The following is a 22,638-nucleotide window of genomic DNA, read 5'->3' as shown; positions in this document are numbered from 1 at the left end:
AAGTGGCAGGTGGGCAGCTTAATGTGCGCCTAATGACAGCGATGAAGATGCCAAAATGATAAACAGCAACAAAAACAATGGAGTTGCGACAAGGCTGAATCGCAAACAAACAGAAAATAGAAAATGTGTTTGGTCATTAGGGCTTTAAAGTTTAAAGTTGAGGTTTCCGTGGATGATTAGGTGAAAGATGAGTTTGAAGCGAGTTGTTTAAAAGGGCTTGCAACAAAGTACATTTATAAACGAGGTGCTCAAAATTAAACTAAATTAACTAAAATAAATATAAATTTTGTCTGCGTTGCAGTCTTGATTGATGGACATTAAAATATCGTGCTCTTTATCTACAACAAATATTCTTGCATTTGTTTTTGAAGGAAGCCGATAAGAAAATATTTCATTCAATGCACGATGATTCATCACTTGACTGACCTCAAGGACGGTAATCATTAGTATTCGACTCCTTTTTCCTTGGCGCACTTTAAATGTCAATTAGATGTCAAATGTTTGCCTCGCTGGAAGTAAGGAAGATGCCGGCGCAGAAAAAGTTTGGTGCATTTAGCTCCGGGCAAGAGCACAATGTCGAAATAATAATAATTTATAACTATCAGTGTCATAAGTTCATGACATGCTCATCAATCAAGGCATGGGACAGCTCAACAACATCGTCCCTTTCGTGAAGCCCTGCTTTCTATATCGAACTCCGGACCAAAGGACGTTGGCTGTCCGAGGGTTTTCCGCCTCCGTGAAAACTTTTCCAGACCCTCTCGTAATTTCGTGTTGCATACTTTCGCGCTACAATTGACAGCATTTGCGTGGCTGTCTGTTTGTGCGTGCTCACGCCTTCAAGTGATTGGCAAACTTGGTGAAATGTTGCTGAAAACTTATTCCACTTCAACATGGGAAACTTTGACGCGCAACACGAATTCGGCGTGTCTTTCGGAAACAAAATAATGACTGATCTGCCACGAGCTGATTGAACTTTGTGTCAATATCTGGTTTAAATTTCGATAAAGGAATTATTAATTACTAAGTAGGTGGTCGAATAGTAATAGTAAGAAAGTTGGGCCAAAAATGGTCATGGGATCGAATATCGAGTTTCCCAAAACTCACTTTAACCCATTTATTTAATTTTATTTTCGATCTTGCTTTCGTGCTGTTGTCTGCCTGCAATTCGCTTTCACATAATTCCGTTGGCCCTTTTTTCGCAGCTTATTCAAATTAAGTCAATTTTGGTCAAATTTCCGTTCACTTCGCCTTGTCCTTCATGGCATTTCCTTTTGTAGACCGGCTTTTGGCGCAATGGGACCTCCCTTGGGCTGGCCTTAATCCTGGCCAAGAGCACCGGCCGCATCAGCCACATCAGCCACAACAGCAGCAAGAGCGGAATGTGTCGGCCCAGAAAGCCAATTTAAAAATGCCAACAATGATTTATGCTGCCACCTTCCTCCGCTTTTCGCTCTTTTTTGCACTTTTGTCCATCTCAGGGACACACGTGGTTGCAATAATTTAAATCGCCGCTTCACTCGGCTTTAACCTATGCAATTAACCCACATGCTTAACCCCAGGCTGCCCGGGAGCCTTGTGACTAATAAAACTAAATGACTTAATGTCCCGCTCTCAACCACTTGCGTGCCTTCAAAGGTCGTGTTATCCGCAAAGCAATAACAGCAATTGCGCCATGTAGAGCCTTACTTAAGCTAGTGCTAACGTCTCTATTTGGATTTTAACCGCTCGAAGTTGCCGGCAAAAAGTCATTGACTTCCGGACTGGTTTGGGTGCGAGTGTTTTAACAACATTTGCTGCAAAGGCGCAATTAAAGAACACGACCCACGGACACGACAACAACAAAGTGCAGCTACACAAATGACAATAACAGGGAAATAACAGAGCGGGAGGAAAAAGCTAAAATTAGAGCAGAGTAAGTGGGCAGTGAATACCCTTGCTATAAGTTTAATGTATTTCAACAGATATGTCAAAAAAATTATACACCACCTACATTTGTCGTTCAAATTTCTACGAAAGTTACATTAGGTAAATTAAGTATGACTTCGCAAGTTCTTCAAAATATATTTATTGTCCCAATCCTAGTAGGTTAATTCAAAAAATCGCACTTAAATAATTTGAATTAGGAACCAGTCCAAGTCCAAGTCCAAGTCCTTGCGGATGAACTCTTTTGGCGGCAATTGAAAGCATCAGCGACAACAATGACGACTCGACAGCAGCCAGGACTCGGGATGTTGGCCTGCGGACGTAGTTCCTTGTTGGTGGCTGGCTGGTAGCTAGTAGTTGCCGTTGGATGGCTGGTTGAGTGGCAGTTGCGAAATGCCATTATAAGCATATGTGTCGGGTCTGGAGAGTTCTGGGCGGGATGCGAGGGCACCTACTGCTCCTGCTAGGCAAATGTGTGTAATATTACGGGTAATGTATTCAGTTCTCCCTCTTATGGATACTATCTCGATTCCTGATCCCGAAAAGGGCCGCCTGACAAGTGGGGCGCTCCATGTGGGCACAGGACCACAGATGGTTTTATGGTGGAGGGCTCGCATCGCTCTCTATCTCTTTAATTGCCTTCGCCAGAATTTGTTTGTATTTTGATAACTATTTTGCCGCAGACACATGGTAAACAATTGCTGGCTGGCCAAAAATTCAGTTCATGGGTGTTTGTTTTCCTTCAGGTGCCAACGGCATGATTAAAACGGTTAGCCTAAAATATTCCATCACGCTGTGTAATATTTTCATAGCGGTCACTGCAATTTTTTCAAATGTTTTGCCATACGCATGTCGAAATATATATGCAACTGAAAAATTAAACCAATATCTAAATTCTAATGTGGGGTTTGAGGCTAGGGGCTTAAAATATATTTTAAAGCTAGATCAGTTCCCTTAAAGTTTGATATTTTGAAATTAAACAAGTGCATACTCTTCATTTTAAGAGGCCATCAAGACTAAGTACTTAAAAACCGAAAAACAGAGTTTTTGACAGCTCCCCTGCTAATTTCACACAATACATCTGACACCATAACCAGTCGGTTAATTAATTACGCATAATTAATAAACTTAAGCAATCCTGTGCGGCACTTTACAAATAAATCACCCGTCTCAAAGTGCCGCCCCGGAAATTTAATTACACTTTCATCAGCTAATCACACAATTTGCACCACCACCCGAGAAGGACTTTAAGAAGCCATCGCCAAGACACAAGCGGCAGCACTCGTAAAGGATGCCATAAATTTGCCAGGATACGTCACTTGCTGCGGCTCCACTTTGCACTTGATGGGAGACAGGTCCCTCAAGATCCCCAGCTACACATCCTCAGCCCCGCGTGGCATCCAATTATAACTCACGCCAGACGTGATAAATCAATAAAAGTGTCCTGGGCAGGAGTCCTGGGGTGTTTACCCGCCTGATGGCTTCCCTTGTCGATGTAAATATGCCAAAAAAGGGAAGCATTATGTGACATAAAGTCTGGCTCAAGATTAATCTTCGGCTTATTGCAAAGTGTGCAGGATGATCCAGAGTGAAGTAGTGCAGGTTGTATCTCAACTTCGGGATAAGTTGTGGTGCTGGCGACAAAGTAATATCGAACAAGGCAGCAATACTATTTAGTTGCACTTTGGAGGTTTATGTTTATTAATTATTTTCGAAATTCTACATTACATAGATACATACATACTCCCCATTTCTATTATAATCAAGCTTTGTTGCGTCTGAAATAAGTGAATAAATAAATTCATTTGATTTTATAGGAGAAATGAAGTTCTTCTCGATAAAATTTTGAACGAGCTAAAATGGTATTAATATATAATTCCAAGTACTTTCAGCCTCTACTACCAAGTCTCCCAAACTTTCTCCTTTCTCGTTTTGGGTAATTGATTTGGAAATAATATTAATTTCAGCCCTCTCGTGTGTCGAGACTCGCTTGAGTAAGTACGAGCCATATATCACACATTTGAGTAGATGCCGGCGAGCGAGAGAGGCAACAACTACTAAATAATTGTTAATGTATTACGAATAATTTATGGCACTATTTCATAAAAAGCAATAATTTTTCAATATCAAACCGAGCGGCAATCCCATGGCAGGGTTGCTAGGATGTTGCACAGTTGCAGCTGAAGAATCCCGAAGGTCCCCCCTTGGATGCTGCTGCCTTCGTAATAAGCTTGATAAATAATAAAATAGCATCGGGAAGGCAGGAACGGAACCAGGACCGGGACCGGAGTGGGAGCTGCAAAGTGAAATTTATCATTTTTCATAGCTGCAAGCTGCACTTTTCTTGAAACATTTCACTCAGCAGTGGGGCGAGGAAAGGCGGCGCCACCATTTCGTATTTTTCGGACTTGGACGCCTTAGACGTCAGCGTGCTGGTGTTGCTTTTTCGGCTGGGCCACTGGCAAATGTTTGCGAGCAAAGATTAATTGATTCCACTTGGCTGCTCCTAGAGTGTCCCTGCCGCTGGTGACTCTCACCAGCCGGAGAGCTGAGCATCCCCAGGACGATTCGGTTGGGGTCGATGGGCGAAAAACCGGTTTTGTTTCCTATCTGGCTTGGACTTGGTATCATGGTAGCCAGGACTTGTCTTAACTTTGACTAAGAACTCCGTGTGATTTATGATTGAGGTATTTCCAATGCCTCTCGTGTATCTTCTATATTATTATTATTTTTTGGCTTTTTTAAATTAAAAACCTACTACACCACTAGCTGAAATCACGTATGTGTAATATACCCGTATGTTAATAACAATTATGTCCAAGTAATAGTGTGCTCTTCAGATTGTTTCCTAGAAAATTAGTGATTTAGCCAATAGCTCGCTGAAAAGTGATACATTTTACTTCAAGACATCTTGATTGATGTGAGCACACACACAGCCTAGCATGAGTTGCTAATGCTCCACATGATTAAAACTTTGTGCATTTTCACTACTGCAGTTAACTGCAGTACAAATGGCGGCAGAAAAGAAAACTTTGCCAGAACTTGTCACGAGTGCCAGTTACTAGGCAACTTTATGTTCGGGTTGAAGGTTTCCTTGCATTTGCCGGGAGGTGGCTAGAAGTTGTTCCGGAGATGTGGTTCAGTTTAGTGTTTGACAGCCCCACGATCACCGCCATCCGCACCACCCGGCACCACCCGGCACCACTCGATTCTGTTGCGGTTTCAAAAAGGTCCCTGGCTTGTCAGCCATTTTGAAGTGACAAATATATTTAATTGCTTGCAAAAGTTTGCAGCGCAAAGTTTGCGATTATTTTCACTTCTCTTCTATTTTTTCGGTGTCCTTGGATGCATGCGTGAAGTGGACATTTTAATAATTGTTTGTAATTTCTTTTTCATTTGCAGCCTTAATGAGTTTTTCAGCACTTTGGTTCTGCACGATATATATATACATAAATAAATATATATAATGCACATATATTTTGCAATCCGAGCTTCTGCTAATCTACCATTTTATGTGCTACGCGACTGCTTTATCTGCTCTTTATCTTCAGAAACACAAATAGGACTCTGTTCCCAGCTGAATGATTATAATTTAATTATATTTATTTCATTATGCTTAACCTCGCCGGGGAGGGAAAGAAATTCAAATACAATTTCCAAGACTTTTTGCGTTTAATGCTCAGGCAAAAATGAAAATATAATTCAGTAATGTAGTATTTCTTCTTATCTCAAGCAAGCACAGTAATGCCTGTGTATACAGACAAGAGATTATTTTAATTTCAAAGAAGTTCAAAAGGTCACTTAAGTTGGCGGCTTACTGTAATATTGTTTTACTTTTGAAAAATATTTTCTTTAATAAGCCGTTTACAACCCGTTTCATATGTTCCTATTTAACTCGTAAGCCTTTTAATACCGATTCATTAGCCTAAAGCGTTTTTTTTATGAATCACACCCATTCCAATTATATACATAAATTTCGCAAAAATATTGCGTAAAAAATCTCCGCATAAAAGCGAAATGTAAAGCTTTTTTTAACGAGCCACTAAAAGTTATTCCATGTCTGAGCTGAGCTCAGTTGATGTTAAACAGTAAAACAGAAGTTATGACTTTGTGACATATTAACGAAAAAAATATAGCGGCAAAACAAATGCATAAATTTCATATTAATGCATTTTTTATGCAAATAATAATGAAGCGAACTATCGATGGACCAAGTTGGAGGGCAAAAAGCGCAGTTAACTTATCGAAGCCAGTCGGAATGCCATTTTCACTGGCCCACTGGATTCTGATTCGGTTTCCTTTGATGTTTGCTGCGTGGAGGGGCAAACAAAGGATTTCCACGGTTCCAGTTGGGAGGTGTTTATGGGATTATGGAGGCCCTGATGATGAAGTCGCAGGAGCCGGCATCACCTTTGCCATTTGACTGTTTGTCAACACTAATCTGCTGCTGTACAAGCACCAGTACACACACACACTCCCGCAGAGGAAATCGAACTCCTGCTGCGACAACACAATCAATGTAGAAATCGACAAGGATCCGCCTCTGCCCACTCGGCATTTGAGCCGGAAATCAAAATAAACAACAGCAAATCAGTCAAACAAACAAATAAACAAGAGGCGAACTCCGGCTAAAAGCAATAGGGCCACTGTGTGTTCCACACCCAACGTTTGCCTCTGAGTGCCATGTAACTATAGTAAGCCCCCATTTCGGGCCAGTTTTTGTGCGTTGTTTTCTGCGAAATTGGTTGTATCTGGTGGGCGGCAATTTGAGGCCAGCGTCCTTCGCAATAAACTCCGGCCAAACTCGGGCACAATTAGCCGGATTTCGGGTGGGCCACAGAATCAATAGGATGAGTGTGTCAAGCTGCTGATGGCCGAACTCGATATCAGCTAGTATTCTGGCCAATATATTAGCGTTAGTAATGCAGAATGCAAGCAGGTCGAGGCCAACACAATGATGGCCCAGATGGACTAAAATACCCATGAGGTTACCACTAAAAAATAAGATATTATCTATTCTATGGCTATTAATCACATTAATAAACAATATTATTATATATTTGTTAGCTTTATGTGTAGGTAATTTTTAGATTATTAGCCAACTGATAGAAATTTTTAATTAGGTTAGGCCTTTTCTATTACAAATTGTACAGGTGAACTTGACGTGGTCGTTGTAGTAGTAATATCATCAAACGTTATAACATGATACTTATTGGGATTCGCAGTAGCACCGCCTAAAATTCCGAATTCCTTTCTGCCACCCATATCGGGTTTATTTTCTTCGACTCCAACTTGGTTAGATGCATAATTTCCTTGAAATCTATTTGGATTTTGACTTCCATTTGGATAATATCCATTACCATTGCCATTGTTTCCTTGGCCTACATTTGGAATATATCCTTGAACTCTGAATGAATTGTATCCGTTGACTCCGTTTCCTTGGTCCTTATACATCGTATTGTCTGTCATTATTTTAGTTTCTTGAATTCGATTTGGATCGTATCCAGTTTGAAATCCGACATTCTGAAATGATCCTTGAGCCTGGCGTTGGACTGCAATTGGAGTTTCTACATTTGGAACTGGTGATTGGCCCACATTTCCCAACTGGGAAGAATGGTCGACTGTATTCTCTTCGATACTATAAACAATCCATTGATGAATTTTGGAAACATCAGTGTAGACAACAGGTACAGGCATTCCACAACCGATTCCGAAGTTGACGATACCCACCTGCTCGTACCGATTGGGATCGCTTTGAAGTGGACAGACAAGTGCGGCACCTCCATTGCCGCTGCACAAGTCCTTTCCAGGTTCTCCTCCGGCACACATCATGCTTTCATCAAGAAATACGCTTCTCTTGGCGACTTCCTGCAGTTGCCTTTGACACACAGATCTTTCCACCAATGGCACCTCGATCTTTTTCAGCACATTCATGTATCCGTTGCTCAATAAGTCTTTTTGGGTCCAGCCACTGACGATGCAAAGGTTTTTGATAAGGTTTCGATTCGGCTGCGGCAAGCAAATGAGATTTATGTGGCGGTCCAGCCTAAGCGATCTAGAGAGGAACAGAAGGGCCGCATTATAGGCACCATTCTCCACATTGAATCTGGGATGTCGTACGATCTTCTCGATCGGAACATCCTGATGTGCTTGCTGCTCGGTGCCGCCTTTAAGGTCCCATTCGCCAGCCCGCACAATGAGGTAGTCGAGGGGAGTTTTGTAGGTCTTCGAGGCGGACGTAAGCACCACATCCGGCCTAATAAGGGAGCCAGCGCCAATCGGCTCGCTGTTTCTGGCATCCAGCAAAGCCACCATCCATGGCAGTTCGCCCTCCTCGTTAGTTGTGGCCAAGCCCACTCCTAGACGGTTCACGTGGCCACATTCGAGAGAATCCGCTTGGTGGTCCATCTGTGCAGGAAATTGCAGCTGCAAAAACAATGGAGTGTAAGAAAACACATTCAAGTGATAGCTCGCGCTGAGTATTACTATTTTTGTTACTGGGCAGCAGGTTTCCCCAGTTTCACATCCCAGATTACCGTCAGTAAATCCCCTATAATCAATGATTGGTATTCCCGTTTCGCTTCCAACACGGCAGCGGCTTCCCTGTACGCACTTGTTCGCCATGGACCCACCACAGTAAAGGGCCGCCTGGATCCGAGAAACTCCCAGAAGCACGAGCACGATGGAAAGGCGATCCATTCTACACGCCTGTCTTCAACAGACTGTCGTTTGCGATTAAGGCTCCAATCCATTGTATTGCCCCTGGGAGTATATATTCCATTTCTTATAAGGCTTGATAAGGCTTCTTCGAGTCTTAAGATAAGGACTTAAGATGAAGCTAGCATTTTCATTTGTTTTTATTCAACGTTGCTTGACTTGCACTTACGCAAAAATAAATAAAGATTAAATACTTAACAATAACACTAATTTGGGGCATTTATAAATAGGTTACCTATATATTTTGGACTGCTGGGCCGCATGCTCTTCATTAATTACGTCGAGCTGGTTCGCCCCTTAACATCTCATTAATTTACAACATTTCCCTTAATTTCCATTTCATTCAGCGCTCAACCACAAACTCACCAGCCATCTGCCGCAAAGCAAACGCATTACAAATTATTTTTATTCAATTTTCGCGCAACGACATCAAAGGACGGCAAGCGGAAAGCACCAGCAAGTGCAGAACTCGACTTGACTTCGTGTAATACAATTTTCACCTTTTCCGTCATTTTCCCATATACCAGCTACCAAATGCTTCTCTCGTTCTTTTTCAAGGAGAATTATATTTTTACATAATTTAACGTGAGGAACGGCCTTTCATTCCAGTTCGCCATTTCCTCACCGAGAGCCTGGTAATGCCCGGATCTTGATGATGTTGTCGCGGCAGCCATTGCATTGACCACTAAAAGTTTGCTATTAAAGGGCATGAAATTGTCCCATTTTTCAGACGGATCCTGGTGCTGGTCAGGCACAAGCACGGCAAAGTGCCACTTGAGTGGTGGCACTTTGAATGGCCCAAACTGCTCCAGGTTCACCCTTTTCACCCGCTCTTCATCACAGCCTGCCTTTTTCCCCTTGCCGCCACTACTCGTTCACTTTGAGTGTAAATTATGTTGTAAATACGGTTTTTTTAGCTGGCAAAATGTCTTCGTCATCAAGTGGTTTGCTCAAGGATCCCCCTCTCTCGCCCCCTTCGAATGGCCCAAATGGCGTAAAGTAGCGGTCCTCCGGAGAAGGTTGCTAAGTGGAAGTGCGTGCTTTGGGGAAATGTGCGAAAATATTGTTTATGTCAGGGCCCAAAGGCGCTGGAACGCAGATTGGGCTCCTGTGATGGACTTGTTGGCCTGGAAAGTATATTAAGTCTAAGCAAGGTGGCTTAAGCCAGCTTCGAAAACATTAAACATTATATTAGAGGTGCAGCTTGATCCGTCAATAAATGCGAATCACTTTCAAGGCAATATCTAGAAATTTATTTAGAGCTAATTAGTATTGCTGATAACGCAGATCGGCTGTACCCATTGAAGTTGAACATGTATTTATTTAGATTAAGCCGAGAAGTCATGCAATACTTACTAATATTCCCAGTAAGCTCCTGTGAAGCTAAGTTTGAACTTAAATTCCCCAGAGATAACCAATGTGCGCAGCTCACCTTAACCCTACCCTGTTCGTTTGATATTCAATTCCCAAGCTTGCCATAATTCTCCAGAACATTTGCATAAATACTGAGCGAAAGATTATCAATAGCCCCATGGCAATCGGCGAAGTCCTTGCGGCCGTATTTAAACTCAAATGCGGCATAATAAGCCAGTTTAAAATCCCGGACCGCAGGAAAGACAGGATTGGATTGGCCAGCGAGTGAGTGAGATTGCTGCCGGCAGAATTGTGAAACTAAAGCCAAAGCTGGTTGGCCACCGACGGAAAATCATTACCAGAAATGTCCTGCAGCGTCATTTGTAAGCGCCTTTGGCACTCTGCCCTCTGACAATGAGACTGCGATGGCGACGGCGACGGCTCTGAGCAAAAAGGGAAACAGGAAAACGAGCCGCTGGGCAGCAGGAGACACTTAAGTCTAATGGTTTTGTCAGCTGCGCCTTCCTGGCAACTCACTCCTCTCCGGAATCCTTCGCAACGATTCGCAGCCACTCACAGCAGTGGAATCCGCTTCAAAACGAACTGCCGCTGCACGCATACAAATTGACAATTTTATTAGCACATAAATTAGTAAAAATAATCAATAAGCAATGTGCCAAAAAGCAGTCGACGGACGGAGAGACGCGTCAATTCGAATGTGCAATACTCTACTTCAAGCAACTTGAAATAATTGAGAAAGTGCGTAAAACGCTCAATTCACCTAATAAAGTTAAAGTTTCTAAAAAATTGTTACAACTCACTACAATTAATCGCAGCATATCTTCATTTCCGGTCATAAAAGCCACTATGGCTTCTGTCAACGAACCAGAGGAAAGGGAAGCTAATGCTCAAAATTGGAATTCGTGGCTGGCTGGAATAAATTCCATTTGTTGGCTGTATTTATGCTGTGTCCCCAGAACAGCTGGCCTTCTATGGGGGAAGTGGAATGCCAGCAATTGCAATTACCATGCCAATGCCAGCAAGCGGATACCAAACGGGGATCAATACCACAGTCCAAACCAAAATCGGGATGGTAATGATGGCCAAGACGGGAATATTGGTCAATTAGCAGTGGGTCAGCGTCAGACTTGTGCAACAATACAGGCAACTTGGGATGTTGGCTGATTCGCAATTCCCAGCTTGTATTTCCCTTTTTCTTCGAGTTGGCTAATTGCTTAATTCACGAACACTTTCGCACTGCATACTTTTCGGGGTAAAGTGGGCGGTGTTCAGGGCAGTTTCTCACCCAGTTTTTAACTATTTTGCGCCAAAAAAGTTGCTCGACTGGCGCGAAACGACGATGATGATGATGACGATGATAGTGATGATTCTGCCGCTGTTGCTTTTTCTCCCCGAGTTGTTTGTTGTTGAGCGCTAATTAACTAGATTTTCAAAGGGAAAACCGTTAGCTAATTTTAAAACGAAATAGTTTCCCTGCCCCTCGGGCGTCGTTTTCAAATGAAAAGTTATGAAACATGCAGTGATGGTGGATGTGGTCATGGGAGATTTAACGCCAGTTGCGCTATTGAATTCAACTTTTCCTTCAGTCGAGGAACTCTGATCATTAGCGGGTAGAATAAAACACGAGATAATAAACCTCTAAACAGCAAATTGATGCAAATTTCAGGTAAATTGTAAGTTTAGGCCTCACGTAATTTACAATTTATATATTTGATTTAATCAAAAACAGCTTAAAAATGAAGGGAACGTATATCATCACCCTCTTTAAAATTCTTACTATAGCCGCCAAACATTTTCCTCCGACTGCAGGTCACCGCCTTCAGTGAATGCAAATTTTCCCGACTGGCACTCTGCCAAAAAAGAATAAAACAGCAGTCGAAGTGGAAGTGGCCCACTTAAATGGGGGAAATGAAATACAAGGAGACGAGCAACGGAAGTGGGCTGAATGGGGAGGGATCAAAGATGAGGTATTGCTGATATAGAGAGGGTATTCCGAGGGCGGGTCACACGATTCGCTGTCACACTTAACTGAAATTAGAACGTGATTAGATTTCATTTAAGCATTAAGCGCCACTGACAGCCAGCATGACAGCAGGAGCTGCCCGGGCATGGATATGAACACGGTTCTGGGGATTCTCGGCTGGGAAATTATGTTTTGGGCTGGCAAATTTATTGACAATTAGTTGGCCAGTGGAAGAGGGCTTGCTGGGGTGGGTGATAGTGCGTTGATGGGGGTGGCAGGTCAACGCGGGATAGCGAACATTAATTATAACGTGCATAATTAACAAATCTGGCAATCAGCGGAGTAGAGGCTTAGACTTTAGCGCAAGCGGAGAGCCCAATAATCGTTTGGTCCGAGCCGGTTCCAAGGACGAGTCCTGGCAATCGGTGTGCCTTGGCCATTGAGGCAGCGCTAATGAAAGCACTGCCGGCAGAAAATGGTTTACGGGTTCACGCAAGTAGAAGTTATTAGTTCAGCCCTTGACTCCCGGCTCTCCCCTCCGGTTACTTCCACTTTCCGGGCTAATTTGCGGCATTAATGACAGCAAACGGAAAGGGCGGGGCAGCGAGTGGCCCCATAATTGGCAAAGCAATGCCATATCTCTATCGTTAATGCAATTGCGATGATCTTAGCAAAGCAACCGCGCCCCGAATATCTTTAACACTGAAGGCGAGAGGTTCTAGGGGTGTGCTCTAATGATTAGTTCTACAAGTCAAACATAATATTTATAAGTGTAAATGAATATGCTAAATTATCGTTTGAACTTTAACTGAAATCATTTTCATACAGCGAAAAACGCGTAGATTAACTTAGCAATATTTGTTTGCTTACCAAAATTAACTTCTTACTATCTGATGGGGCTGTGCCACTAAGGAAGCCATTATGGCAACTCGACCTGCCCCACACACACATATACATATATATATATATATGTTTGCACCTGCCCGAGGGTAAAAGACATACACTTTATTGCACAACAACACAATGGTAACTTTATCGCTAGCAAGCTAAACAAATACAAATAGATTAGTTCAAAAGTTCAGGGCGTTGTTCGAACGTTCGGATGCCAAAAGTCAAATTGTGTCAACTGTTGGGGCGGCGAGAAAAGACTGGCAAAAGGGCGGAAAACATGTCAAGGCCTTTTCGACATGTGGGTGGCTCGACAAGCTAAACAAATTGAATGCGAGCCGGCAGATTGACGGCCGGTCCTGCAACTCGGACCGGCTTATTGAAAGACGGTGTTTGGGAAATGGGAAACGGAATGGGGGTCAAAGGTGAGTACCATGGCCACATTTGAATTGCAAAGCATTCAGCTCGATGGTGACACCTTTCGTAATGCAGCCACAGATATGTGCCAACCGAAGATCTTCGCTCGAGTGGAAAATTAGAATCCTGATCAGGGACTACCAGAACTATTCCCATACCCACTACTACTCCTCTTCTGTGTACTTCTTCAATTACTTTGCATAAATGCCAGGAAAACGACAACCTAATTAGCTTTCAGACACGGCTTCATTTCATTAAGCAAATGGTCCCGGGTGTATAATTTTAATACGCAATTACTGGCGTTTCAATGACACTCAATGATGCCTGATAACAGACACCATTATCGCCCCCACCACTGCAAGCCCAAACGGTAGAAGCAATAAGTTTAATCCGCAGGCTTAGGTTACCTTGACTGTTGCTCAGGCTTTAAACATTTGACAATTTATGTGAAAATTATGTGCGAATCGGAGTTGGGTTACCGGGAAAGCGAGAGATCTCTTTATTGCCTACAGTTTCCGCCCAGCCAGCCATTAATCAATTGGTTTGGTTGTCATGCCGTCGAGTCTCAAAGTTCCCTCCAAATATCCCACTCCTCTTGCTGGCCTCCTTGTTCGGCCTCCTCGATTTCGTAGAAGATTTGCATGGGGCAGACGAAGTTGTAGAATTGCCGCAGCACGAAGAATACGGACTCGAACATGATGTCCCGCCTCCTGGAAAGCAACTCAGGACGCAGATGGGACAGACGCCGACGCAGAGATAGTGGCAGTGCAGTAGGTCCAACGCACTGGACTGGTGGATGGGGCACAGGGGCGGCGTGCCGAGGTATAGAAGGGCCTTGCCAAGTACTGTTGGTGAAAGGTTGAGCATTAGCAGCCAATCCGCTTAACCTTGAAAGCATTTCCTAATATGTGTATGCATGTGAAAATGCCCCATGTTTGTGCAATTACTCACCACGTGCAAATTTTCGAAGTGCTTGTTTAACTGGGTCGAGCGGCTGGTGTTTCTTCTGATACTTCAATTTCATTTTTCGAGCTGAGTTTCAAGCCGAGGACCGAGCGGAAAAGCGGAGCCTACTCCTTTGAAATGGCTCACCCCACCACTTCTACATTACAATACTTACCGCCACCCACCAAAACCCCCGAGCAGCCACCACGAGGCCTCAATTGCACTTTGTGGTTGGTTGGCGGTGCGGCTTTCGATTCGCTTTGAAATCGCCAGTGTAATGTCATTAAATCTATTGACTCGAGCCAACATGTGCGAAACCAATTTAAAGTCGAGTGAAATTAGGCAATTATGGACATGGAGGTGGGCCATATTTAAGTCAAATTCAGGATATCTTAAATTAAGAAAGAACAAGCTCAATTTGTAACAAATCATCAGTTACAAGTCCCCAAGTCTCTAAATAAAGATGTCATACTGATGTTTGTGGCCAATTTTAATAATCAGCGTTGTGAAAGCTTGAACACCGTTTAATGTATTTTAAAAGTGACAAAATGCACCTAATTTAGCTATTTAAGTCCTTTTGCTAGTAACCTGTATAATTTTCCGCCGCTTTATTTACCACTTTTAATTTCTGAAACGTATTATTAATCCTCTTACAACATTAAACCGTCATTTCGGTTACACAACTCGAACTGATGGTTAAGCCCTCTTCACAGAAACGTTTTTTGCAGACGATAATTACCAAAATGATCTGCCAGGACACGCGCAAACATACAGCAGTTTTGCGTTTGAAAAAGTTTCACTTGCTGGAAAGCTGAGAGCAAAAAAATGCTGCATTAAATGCGGCATACATTTTGGCCGAATGCAAAATGTGCCCCTGCTGCTGAACAAACACATTTAAAATGCAATCAATTGGGCGGCCGAGCGACGCGGGCGTATCGCAAAATGGAATATAATTGTTGTCGCATTTATTTATTTATTAATTGATTTTCCTCCCTGCTCCGTGCAACACAATACTGCAGTTTTTTAGGAGCAAGTTGCCGCTTAAACCCTTCATTTTATTTTATAGGATTAACGCTTTCAATATATGAATTATTTTATAATTTTTTCCATATAACTCACCATCTCTTTGCTGCGCAAACATTGAGTATCTTTTAATCGGGACTTTTAAAGACGGCTATCTGTGCGCTTCGATATTCATCTTAGATGAAGGCACTCAGCCGCCGATGGGCAATTGCCGGGAGCATTATCATCCGCCCAGCCCAAGGACATTAAGCCTGTGCTCGTTCATTAACCAATAAGGCTCGCTGGATAATTGCAATTACCATTAACTGCTCTCAAAGCTTACGAGCGCAATCCTCTCGAGCTTGGCAGGCGGCAAGAAAACTTCCACGCTTCCGGGCTTCAATTCGAAAGGCCATCACTTCATCATTCGCCCCGCATCCTGTCCCAGCCAACCGCACACTTTAACAATTATTGCCGACCACACGTGGACATGGACAAGGATCTGGACACGGACATGGACATGGACATGGACACAGATACGGATAAGGAGTCGGAGTCGGAGTCGGAGTCCGAGCTTGTAATGTGCTCAATTTTTCGCATTTTGCACATCCGTCGGCCGGAACGGGGCCCAGACGAAAGCGGGTTCGAATGGCCACCTGCCAGCTGTAATAATATTAAACAATATATATAAATCACTCAGCTGTCCGGCGCACACAGCGGCAGGATCCCAAGGATCCCAGGGATCCGAGCAGGAGTGACAGGGAGGGGCTTCATAAAAATTTACCGCCATAATGCTTATTTTAAAAGTCAATATGTTCGGTGCCTGTTATTTTAACACCCGGCTTGTCCAGGTGTCCAGGTGTCCCGGTCGCATCCGCTTGTGAAAAGTACGAGACAGGCGACAGGATCCGGAAAAGCTAAAGGAAGAGCAGCGGCAGGAGCAAAGTGTCAGTGGCCAACGTCACAGCCCACAACACACAACATAAACATAAAGTGAAAAGCCCGGCGAGAAAGGAGCAGGCTGACGGGAAATAAGTTGGAAGGTCCCAGGACTCCTGGCCCCGTTTCCCCTTGCTTTCATTTTTATTTTTACCCGCTTCTTTTTATTTTTATTTTATTTTTTTTTGTTTGCGAGCATCTAAAGCCAAGCGTCACATGTCGCCAGGATGAAAGGGAGCGGCAGCTTGTTGTTCATATCCTGGGCTGTCGTCCGTTTATGTGACGTGATTATGTGCAAAAAGTGCAACAGGCAGCAGGACCAACCGGCTTGACACCGTGTAAAGTAGCCCTCGAGCAATGCGGATGACGAGGACACGAGGACAGGCTGGCGGATGAGGACGAAGACGAGGTCGAGGGCAACTGACGGAGGTGTCTCACCTTCGTCCACTTCGAGCTGCAGGCGCGTTCGGCTTACACGTGATTTTTGCAGAGTTGAGATGCCAGGAGCGACTGTCAACCAACTTATTCGGTCAATGTGCTTCATTTTAACCAGAAAAACTGGCTGCATCTACCAATTCAATGTAATAGAGTAGAACTTTAAACTTGTTTTACGCGGTTTTCATCTGGGTTAATATGCATATAAGAAAAACAAGAAATCTCGCGAGCTTCGGCAAGCCGCTGCTGATATACCCTTGCGAATAAATCCTTTAGTGCGTTGCGAGCTGCTGACTGAAACCATCTAACCCTCTGCAAGGGTATAATCACACAATTTCATAGAATTATGTGGTTTTGGTTATAGCCAAACGCCATTTTTTCAGACGCACATAAACGAGATACTTTCGAGTATGTGTTCGGATTTTGTGAAACCAAATTCATGGATTTTCTTCCACAGAGCGAGTAACCTCCCCAGTTCAGTTGATATTAAATTGCATCTAGTGGACGGATGCACAAAAGCTGTGTAAGAACCTGATTGTGCGTTTCTCCAAACTCGCACAATTTAACTCAGTTTGCTGGTAGCCTCCGACTGGCACAGTTCGAAAAAGCTATCTAAAAATTCTCAGCCTCTGATCATGAGAACCCTATTGTATCCAGAAATGCTTAGGTGGATTTTAATTTCAACTTTTGCCATGTGTGCGTTTGCTTTGCCACAAGAAGAAAATGAAAATGACGATGTTGACGCCCTGGGCCTCGGAGCACCTGCACATCTTGAAGAGCGAACCACTTCAGGACCAGAAAAAAAAGTAAGCACGAAAGACGCCAAGTTTCGCAAATTTTTCAAAATCAAAATCCTTGTTAAAAATTGGAGATCTAAAGAAATGAAAACAAATGTGTTGACCCATTTACTTAGGACAAATTCCTGAATCTGAGTGGGTTAAAAACGTGCGGGGTGCGTTCCATTGGCCAGCAGACTTTTCCCACCAACAAAACCTACCAAACACAAGTCGGTGATAGTCCCTGGATGGCGGCTATCTATGCCGATGGGATATATGTAGCCGCAGCCACTTTGATTCGAAAGGATGTAGTGATCACTGCCGCGAATCTATTTGAGAACGCGCCGCAGGATACAATTTCTGTGGAGGCTGGCGACTGGGATCGACTGAGAACGGTGGAGAAGAAACCGCACCACAGCCGTTCGGTCAGTGACATCCTGATCCACGAGCAGCTGGCCCTCATCTTCTTGGATGCACCGTTCTTTGGCACGCATATTTCTCCCATCTGCCTGCCTCTTCAGGAGTCCGTTTTTATCGAGGACTTCTGCCGGACCATTGGCTGGGGACAACCCGCCCCCAGTTCCTTCTCGGCCAACCAATCAGACAGCCAATCGGATATCCTGTGGTTCAGGAACTACGCCGTCATGACCCCCGAGGACTGCCGCGCTGCACTGCCACCAGAATCGCATTCAGATACGAATGTTCTTTGCGGAGCTGATGTGTCCAACGAGTTTAGCCCCCACAACCTGGGAGGAGGACTTTTTTGTTACGTCGGGCGAAGCGTCCTGGTCGGAGTCGCATTATCGGACAAGGACTGGCAACCAGATACCCGACCCGCTATATTTGTTAATATTTCCCCGTATGTGCCATGGATCCAAAATGAATTTGCCTTAAGAAACTTTACTCTATAAAATATGTTTCCATGCTATCTTGTACACAGTACAACCTCTGGAAGCGACGTCACATCAAACCTTTGCCTAAAAACAGTCATAAGTAAGTTAGTCACTGAAAATAATTATTAAATCAACCATCAATTCCTAAACAGAGAAACAGTTTCTTAAAAACAGTCACTGAAAATAATTAATAAACCATCAATTCTTGAATGGCAAAGTTAGCGGCTGGTGACGTTCGATCCACAATCGCACGCTTATCACGCCACATACAAACATGTATACCAGCTTTTGCTGAGTTCACGGAACTGATGACGCATAACTTTTACTGAAAAAAAAGCGAAACAGCGACGAGAATGTGAAATTCAATTCGTTGACCGACCGGGTGCCTTTTTGCTTTTCGGCGCAACTGAAAGCTATTTCGATGTGCTGGTCGCCTGTTCTATTAGCAAACTATTTAAAATGTTTTAAACTTTTCCATCCGAATTGTTGTTAAATTTTGATATAAACAAAATAAAACCATTCACACCCAGGGGCGACCGCCACTTGTTTGCGATCGAGGCAACGGGGCGTATGCGTTATACATATGTGCAAGCGTACTAAATTGCCCTTTTGTTGTTGCACTCCTCGCTGGCTGCCGTCCCCCTCACATCCACTGGCAGACTACGGCGTAACGGTGAATCCGTAAGCTTCTAGGAAATACGGTATTATTTTGTACTAATTCGAATAGGCGAGCAGCGTTCAAAAGCATGGCGATGTCTGCCCACCGATAAGTGGCAATATGACTGAGTCCACACACGCACACCACCGACTACGCTCGTTCCTATATGTGTGCACACAGATGTGGGTTTGTGTTCAGATAACGAGTGTGTGCACACGTGTATAGAAACGTATGTACGTATATATGCATTTGTATTCATTTGTTTGCTTATTATACTAATGGGGGTCTGGCACTGGGCTAATTTGCTTATTGGCACTCTCACAAAGCTTTAGACTAATTTGTCTAACATAAGAGCACTGAAAAAAACTGTGGCAATGATCGTACAAAAGCTTGAAGGTGCTCGAGAAATTATATACAATACTCTTTATAAGTAGTTCATTTAAGGCTTATACATGCATTATTGGTATGGAGTTATGACATTTCTTAGTTGTTTCTTATAAGAGAACAAAAATACTAGGCCGTTGCTTTAAAGCTAACCTTTCACTCCCCTTATTTTTACCTAAGTGCCTCGTAGCTGTTTTCTCCGAGTGCACAGTGCACAGTAAAAATCACATTTATCCAAAGCGTAAGTACTTCCACCAGATCACTGAACGCCTGGGATTTTGGATAAATGGTCAGCGTGGAAGAGCGGACTCCCAGGCTCCCCGGATATGAAATGTATCTGAAGCTGTTGCACGGCGGACTCGGGACTTGGGAATTCTAGGGCTAGTGCCGACATCATTCTCGATCTCTTACCAGCTGTGTGTCATAGCTCATGAGCGGGGTCTCTGCCCCCCCTGCCGCCCCTCGCTCCATAGCTCTGTTACACAAGTCAAATTCAACCTTGGCACTTATCCACTCGAGTGGAGCGTGCGAGATGCACTCGACAAACGGCTTTCAAACGGTTTCTGGGCGCTTGGTATGAAAAGTTTATAATTTCGTATTTAACAAAAAAATAATGTTTTTTCGCGTGAGGGGTAGGCGATCATTAAAGTTTATAAACATTTCCAGCGTGGTTCTTGCTTTTTTCGGCCGTTTTCTATGGAAAACTACAAATTAATGAGTCGTGCATTTTGCCCGTCTGCGTAACAATTTGTTGCTCCGTAAATATAATACAAAGTTCACTGTTGCCACCATGCTACATAGCTACAAGAAAACTTCGATATGGTGAGCACCATTCTTGGGAACTCATTTTCACGGCGCGGAATAACAAAATATACAAAATTAAATATTACAGATCCTAAATATACAAACTAAGCAAGTTCTATTTACCAATTATTGACTCAAAGTTACAATTTTCTTCCCACTTTTTTAACTTGCATTAAAAGAAATTTGTTTTAAATAAAAAAATACAAAAATATTATTTTTCATGTGTTGAGAAAGTGAGACTTTTTTCCCTATGTAGGGCGTACTGTAACACTGATTGCTGAGGGAATCAAAGTGTAAGTGTAAGTGTGTCAGCGTTTTCGCTGCCGCTGAACACGAGCCACTTGCCTCCCGCTCTCTTTCCAATTCCACTCACCCTCTCTCTCTTGGACTTATTTGTTGCTCGCGCGCTGTTTCTCTCGCACCGCCGACAGCCGTCTCTCTCACTCACCCACCACCACCAGCGGGGCGGTCAACGATCTCCGAAATTTGGAGCCCGGGTTCGTTGACCCGCCGAAAAAGAAAGCACCACTTCTAGAGCGCCACGCGCTGAGTTTTCTGATCGCCTGGTTGGCGCAACAGGCGACTGATTTTTCTTTCAATCGTCGATCGGTGGTATCGGTTTGCCAGTGGTTTCGGTGGTGCTGCTGGTGGTGCTGGTGGGGCTCTCGGTGGGTCAGGGACGGGCCCTGAACGTGACACCGTTGGCGGCCACTCAACTTGAAGCGCCGAGCCTTGGGCCATCCGGGGTCAGCGAACGCGCCCAAAAAAGTGGGTCAGCGAAGAGCATCCAACGCGCAGCCGTCCGGATGGGATTCACTTTCGTTTTTTATGTAGAAATCGATAGCCGGCTTTGCTCGACGACCAGGCGAGCAGACAGCGCCAGTCAACGAAACGTATCTGAGTCCACACTGCGTTTGTATCTGCGAATGTATCTGTATCTGCCTTGCACAGTGGACTCAAACAACAAGAAAAACATTCACGCCCAATGTGCGCATTAAAAGTTTAAATTTGGGATCGCCACGAATTGTCTATTGAAATATAAGACATTACCTTTTTTCAATTTTGACCGAACATTTACATTTTTATTTGGATCTGCATTTACATTTTAAAAAATCACGCTAAATCAGCTAATTAACTATAACCAACCATAGCAAACGTATTTATATCTATATATTATATATTATATTATATTCGTACTTCTTGTGTTGCTGTTTTATTATTTTTTCGCAAATGAAATGAAATGAGAAATGCAAATGAGATTGAAACATAGTAACGCTTTATCAAAGCATCGATATGACACTGTGCGGCGTGGATGGGTTTGTTGCGCTCATCGCCACCACCGCCTTCACTTTCGCTTTCAAATCATGATCGATAATATAGGGGCAGCGAGTAACAGGCCAACATAATGCCAAGATGCTCGCACTTCAGTTCCAGTTGGCTGTTTGCTGGTGGTGGCCTCGTTTTCCAGTCGCTGCCTTTTGGCTTGTTTCGTTGTGTTTTGTTTTATTTATTTGTGTCAAAACTTAAACAATGATTGTGAACTGGGTGGGGTTGATGTAAGCGACGTCCAGAGCAGGTCGCTCGTAATGCTGGTTTTAATGCAGCACTCAAGTGGCAAAACGAGTGGAGGGATTTCGTGAAATCAGATGCAAGCAACGTGGCCTTTTAGACTGCGAATATTGCTTTTGATACCAGGAAAAATAATCTGCAAGATGGACTTTCTTTGCAAGTACTTAAAGATACAATGAAAACGTACGCCAGGATAACAATGAGCTGAACAGCTTAGGGAACAATTGTGATGCTGCAGCCGATTAAGTAATTTGCACCGTGTTATTTTTGATAATTTTTAGCTAAGCATTTTCTGTTCACTATTGGGAGATGTCTCGGCGATAAAGACACCACCTCTATGAATTTCAAATTAGAATTTCGGGCAGATTAGGAAAGCTGCTTTACTATTCATAGTTCATAATTACTGCTACGTGTCGGCACACCAAGCTCAATACTTATTATTATTTATTATGATTACCTACTCTATCTTATCCATTATCGTGCCCCTTGGAGGACTCCTTGCTGATCCATAGCATATTGTTATTGTTATGTTTTTTTCATGCTGATGCCCGCTTCTGGTTTTCCAAGGTTTTCCAGTTCGATCGAGACGACGAGCCCAAGGTTTCCTTAAGTTAAATACGTGCGCCGCCAAGTTGGCAGCAGCGTTGCTGGCCCTCTTCTGTTGGCCTGGCCAAAATAGAACAGCAACGGTTTCTAAATAGTCTTTCTATGGTCGTTCGCTCACAGTTCCCCGGACCAAAAGGTACCCTTCTCTCCATTCGGCAAAACAAATAGTGCTCTGTTTACGCAAATTTGTGCTGGCCAACAAACGGTGGCCGGCTAGAAAAGCCGGCAATATGGATGAGATTAGTTTTTTCGTACTATTTCGATCCGGCGTTCAGCGCTGGAAAAAAGCAGCTGCCAAGCAGACGGGGCAGCATGAAATTTTTATGCTGATATGAAAACAAC

The 22,638-nt window shown here is 43.5% G+C and overlaps 3 protein-coding genes across 3 annotated transcripts; 1 reads left to right on the top strand and 2 right to left on the bottom strand.

The window, feature by feature from the left end:
* Window positions 1–6,994: 6,994 nt before the first annotated feature.
* On the bottom strand, window positions 6,995–8,657 carry LOC6541519 (phenoloxidase-activating factor 2). The gene is made up of 2 exons (XM_001968973.3): window positions 8,413–8,657; window positions 6,995–8,352 (listed from the first exon to the last, which is right to left on the bottom strand). Exons 1-2 carry the CDS (start codon window positions 8,623–8,625, stop codon window positions 7,051–7,053), a joined length of 1,515 nt encoding a protein of 504 aa, XP_001969009.2. The 5' UTR covers window positions 8,626–8,657; the 3' UTR covers window positions 6,995–7,050.
* Window positions 8,658–13,683: 5,026 nt separating this feature from the next.
* LOC6542056 lies at window positions 13,684–14,359 on the bottom strand. The gene is made up of 2 exons (XM_001968972.3): window positions 14,237–14,359; window positions 13,684–14,130 (listed from the first exon to the last, which is right to left on the bottom strand). Exons 1-2 carry the CDS (start codon window positions 14,307–14,309, stop codon window positions 13,820–13,822), a joined length of 384 nt encoding a protein of 127 aa, XP_001969008.1. The 5' UTR covers window positions 14,310–14,359; the 3' UTR covers window positions 13,684–13,819.
* Window positions 14,360–17,630: 3,271 nt separating this feature from the next.
* Window positions 17,631–18,293, top strand: LOC113564061 (phenoloxidase-activating factor 2-like). Its single transcript, XM_026978476.1, has one exon. The coding sequence runs from the start codon at window positions 17,631–17,633 to the stop codon at window positions 18,291–18,293; it is 663 nt and encodes a 220-aa protein (XP_026834277.1).
* Window positions 18,294–22,638: the final 4,345 nt, after the last annotated feature.

The sequence above is a fragment of the Drosophila erecta genome, unplaced genomic scaffold (genome assembly GCF_003286155.1).
Source record: "Drosophila erecta strain 14021-0224.00,06,07 unplaced genomic scaffold, DereRS2 tig00000055-arrow-pilon, whole genome shotgun sequence".
Lineage (NCBI taxonomy): Eukaryota > Metazoa > Arthropoda > Insecta > Diptera > Drosophilidae > Drosophila > Drosophila erecta.
This window is presented reverse-complemented; position numbering and strand designations above follow the sequence as displayed.